Here is a 4,674-nt window from a genome sequence, read left to right on the forward strand (position 1 = left end):
TAAAATCTTAAAAAGATAAAATCCTAATAGTAACAAGAAAAATAGAAAAATAACTCAAACTTACAAAATAACCAGGAAAGAAACAAAATTTTCAGACTCAACCAACAGGATGGCATAAGTGATTTTAATTTTATTCATCTCATTGCAAGTTTCAAAACGGAATATCGCCTATAACACAAACTATAACTTTCAGAGGATACCCTACTAATATTATGCAACCATCCTACATCAATGGCTTGTCTAATTAATTAATCTCTATTTTTCTTTCTTGAAGAAAGTGGGGGGAAGCTTTGTTCATTCCTGAAGAAATTACCAGCGTCAACCATAGTCTTCACATGAACCAATCTGTTAAAATTTTTATTGAAATATTTAAGACCCCAAATGCTAGCTTGTTTGTAGCTTGTGTAGCCTTTGTTATTCGTTCCAATGTCAAGATCCCGGCAATTCACATATGCAGCTCTCGGATTTTTTGAAACATAGGGAGCCATGTAACTGTAAAGTCTTCTGATCCAATTAATGTGCCTTTGAGATGCTTCACTACCTTCTTCTTCCCAGTGCACCATGTGCTGAATTTTGTATATGGTGCCTGCTCTGTACGGGAATGGAGTTTCGAAATCTGAAATCTCATTCATTATTCCGCCATAGGGAGTGAAGCTTATTTCAGCATCCTCCGCTTCTTTTTCATAAAACTTTTCGTATATCCCCAGGAATGCAATTTCTGGCATAGGTTCCTTCACGAAATCAGATTTGGCTTTGAAAAATCTTACGTTGGGTTGAGTTCTGTTAAGCAAAACATCCAAAGATTGTCCTCGGAACTCCGCAAAGTACATGACTGATTCAATCCAGCTCATTTCAATGCAGTCTTGTTTCACCAAGCCAAGCTCAGGGAAGCTTTGCTGCATTAGTAGAAGGAGGGTATCAGCTCCTCCGAGAAACAAGGATTCAAATGATGCTCGTATTGTTTTCTTCCCTCGTCTGCTTGAAGCCGCACTGCTTAAGAACACTCTGATATACAAATCTTCATGGAGTTTATCTGCAACGTACTGCCATCTGTCAACGATCTTGGTAGCATTTTGTTCCAAGGTTCTATTGACTATGAATGCAGTCACAGTTTCGGGAACAGTAACTAGCTTTATTTTCCAAGCAACGATCACACCAAAGCTAGCTCCTCCACCTCCCCGGATGGCCCAAAATAGATCTTCTCCCATCGATTTTCTATCGAGTAACCTTCCATTAACGACAATCAAGTGTGCATCAACAACATTATCAGCAGCAAGGCCATACTTGCGCATCAAGAAACCATAGCCTCCGCCACTAAAATGTCCACCAACGCCAACAGTAGGGCAAACTCCTCCTGGAAAAGCAAGAGTTTTGCTTTTCTCAGCGATTGCATGGTAAAGTTTGCCAATTGTTGCTCCGGCTTGAACCCATGCAGTTTTAGCCTCTGCATCAACACTGATTGAGCTAAGATTTATCAAATCAATGACGACAAATGGGACATGATGATTAGAAACATAAGAAGAACCCTCATAGTCATGACCTCCACTTCGAACCCTAACTTGCATGCCATATTTTTGGGAACATTTAACGGCTGCTTGAACATGGGATTCTTTCAATGGAGTGACAATGACTTGAGGTTTTGGGGTGGTGGGTGTTGAAAACCTGAGGTTCTGTATTGAAAAATCCAATATCGATGAAAATGAGGAGTTATTTCGGGTGTATATCACTTTAGAAATGGAGGAGAAGTTATCAGAGTGCATAGATAGGCAATGAAGAAATAAATTCTCATTGGGCACTGAAGAAGTTGCATGAATGTTGCCAAAAGTAACCCAACAATGATATGATAAAAGAAGAACAAAAACAAATTGGATGATAGAAGAGCAAGGAGACTTCATTTCGGCTGATGTTTTGGTGCATAAGAGTGCGTAAGGCTGCCTTATTTATGGAACTCCAAAAGCTTATTTCGTAACAAGCACTCTAAATTTCTTTGAATGGAAGTTCACAAACGTCAATGCGAAAGAAACAGGAAACTGGCTTATTTTTGTCAGCTAAAATATCTCTCTTAATTTTCCATTTTCTCTGCACCCCGTTCAGAAGCAAAGCCAGGATTTTATTTTAGGGTCGGCTATTTTTTTTCCCCCCCGAACCGGTTACAATCTTCATACGGCATATCACTATATGAAATCCACTAGAAATTAAATTGATCGATTGCAAGCATATCAGTTTGAGCCCAACCCATACGCTTCTCGAGATGGTAATAGTAGCAAGAAGGGTAAAACGGCAGTTCGACTTTGGTTACAGATTTTATTTTGTTTATTTAACGATTTTAGGATTAAAATTAGTTAGTTGAAGATTTAATTTTTGCTTAAAAAATGTTATAAAAACGTTAAATTGTATGCTTAATTATCAGTTATCATTATAAATCCACAAACTAAACCAAAACCACCTAACAATAAGCTCAACTTGAAATTTCGAGTGCTAAACTTCAATGGCTAAATGGTCTTTACTTGATCTAATAACAATCTAATCTTATACGTTTAATTTGAAACATAGCAATATGATGATGATGATCTTCACTTCACTTACAATTAACAAATATCTTGTACATGATTAAATAAAAAATGAATTTCTCATTTCTCAGTCAATAAAGAGAAAAAAATATATAACAAATTAACAGTAGAATATTGACGTTACAACAAGTTAGTTAACTATCACTTTTGGGTTCGAGAATTACGAAATGCCTTAGACCAAGAAAAATGATGAAAATTCAAAGAATGAGTGATAATGTGTTGATTTCTTGCCATGTGAAAGAGAGAACGAAAATTGAGGAAGAAGCCAAGAAGGGATTTGGAAAATGAAGTGACCGTCAGTTTTTTAAATTTATATGGAAGGAAACTTGTAAATTATTAGAATGACATAATGGCATTTATATAAATAAATTGAATTTTTTTTCCAAAATTTTGACGGACCGTAGCCCGTCCTAACCCACTCGTGGGACGTAGCCGCTGACCCCACGGGGACGTTCCAAGTCCGTAAATTGGCACGACTTTGAATTTTCTTCTCCGTGAGTTTAGGAAATATCAAACATTTAATCAGCCCTTCAAGTTTTAATACGACTAATTTCCCAAATCAAACGCAACTGATCCAACAACAGCATGAACAGCTGCTCCCTCGGTCGCAGGGAAAAGAACGAGTGATAATTATCCATCGCCCTTCTAGTTTTTATTAACCCAACAAAACCTTTTGATTTTGATACGTGTAGTTACGAAAATTATTAATTTTACTTAGTTATCCTTAATATAAAGATATAGAGGTAAAGTATGCACTATATTAATAACCTATTAATGTAGTATGTCAAATCTAATATATCAAAAAAATTAGTACATGTATCTGTATATTATTGTTAAAAATATGCCAAGTCATCTTAAAAATCTATAAATGTTTGCATTATCTTTGATAATTTTCTCTCATTGTTTAATTGTACCATGGGAGGCAAGTTCTTTTAATCTAACATAAAACATATATATATATATTATAGAGGCAAGTTCCTTATGATTGGATTTTTTTAAAAAAATACAACTCATTGTTATAAAATTTATTATCCAATAGAAGAATGACACATAATAGTTGAAACTTAAGTTAGTACTCAACTATTGGAATTCGAAATTTTACTAAAAAAAAATTGAAATAAATGCGATCCACTAGGGAAAATAGGCTTTGAATTCTCAAATTCAAATGTGGCTCATATGTCAAGATGCTAAACAATTGATAGTTAGTTTAATGAATAAATACAAAAAATAGGGAACATTTCACCATTTCTGAAAATTTATTAAGTAATAGTTATGCATTAGAAATTAGAAGAATAATATTAGAAATCTTAACATTTGTATTTTAATTTATTTCTCAACTGATATGACATTCATATATTGAATAATATTTTACGAGCTATAAAATTCAAGATACAAAAACTGAGATCTACATATTGGGATCCCTAGTTTGTTCAAATTTTTTATGCTTAATAATTAAACAATAAAACGTAAATTTTGGATGTTAACCATTTCGAAACCCCTCAATCGCCAATGAAAAGAAATTTGCGGTGTCCATTCAATTTAAATTTCTTGTCGTTTGTGGGATATATATTATGGTAAAAGTATCATCGATGGTTATTAGTTAATAAGCTCGCTTCCGCTGGAATAATGTATTGTGTGTAATGTGTATGAAGGAAAATTATCAGATGACCCTACTATCGTTTATCTTAATTACCAGTTACCCTTAGGTTTCCTAAAATGCCAATAGTTCCCCATCTGTTACATTTATTCCCTTAATTGTTTGGGCTTCTTGACATAATTGCCCCCATTGAATCCGAACGAATTGGACCCTTCTTATTTGCTTCCGTTGTAACCTAACGGGGTTGGGCCCAATTCGGCATGATCTTCCTCTTAAGTAATGATATTTGACCATTTATCTCACCAACTATCTAACTCTCCCTTCTCGATTAACCATATTCATTCATAAAATTACCTTTATTATGGAATAAAAGTTATAATTAAAATTTTTTCTCTCTATATATTGTAATTTTTAGACAATTACTCCGTGAATGGTTTTGAAAATTGTATTTAATTAAAATTTATCAGAAACTTGAGCTTTTGCAGTTGTCTTGTTGATGCGGCAAAT

General features: G+C 34.3%; 1 protein-coding gene across 1 annotated transcript; it reads right to left on the reverse strand.

Moving 5' to 3' along the window:
* Positions 1–248: 248 nt before the first annotated feature.
* On the reverse strand, positions 249–1,895 carry LOC18051433 (berberine bridge enzyme-like 18). The gene has a single exon (XM_006448787.2). The coding sequence runs from the start codon at positions 1,893–1,895 to the stop codon at positions 249–251; it is 1,647 nt and encodes a 548-aa protein (XP_006448850.1).
* Between the last annotated feature and the right edge of the window lie 2,779 nt (positions 1,896–4,674).

The sequence above is a fragment of the Citrus clementina genome, unplaced genomic scaffold, assembly GCF_000493195.1.
Source record: "Citrus clementina cultivar Clemenules unplaced genomic scaffold, Citrus_clementina_v1.0 scaffold_2, whole genome shotgun sequence".
NCBI lineage: Eukaryota > Viridiplantae > Streptophyta > Magnoliopsida > Sapindales > Rutaceae > Citrus > Citrus x clementina.

Bases quoted from the DNA above. Each gene is read 5' to 3' on its own strand.
- LOC18051433 (XM_006448787.2), bottom strand. From the start codon at position 1,895: ATGAAGTCTCCTTGCTCTTCTATCATCCAATTTGTTTTTGTTCTTCTT.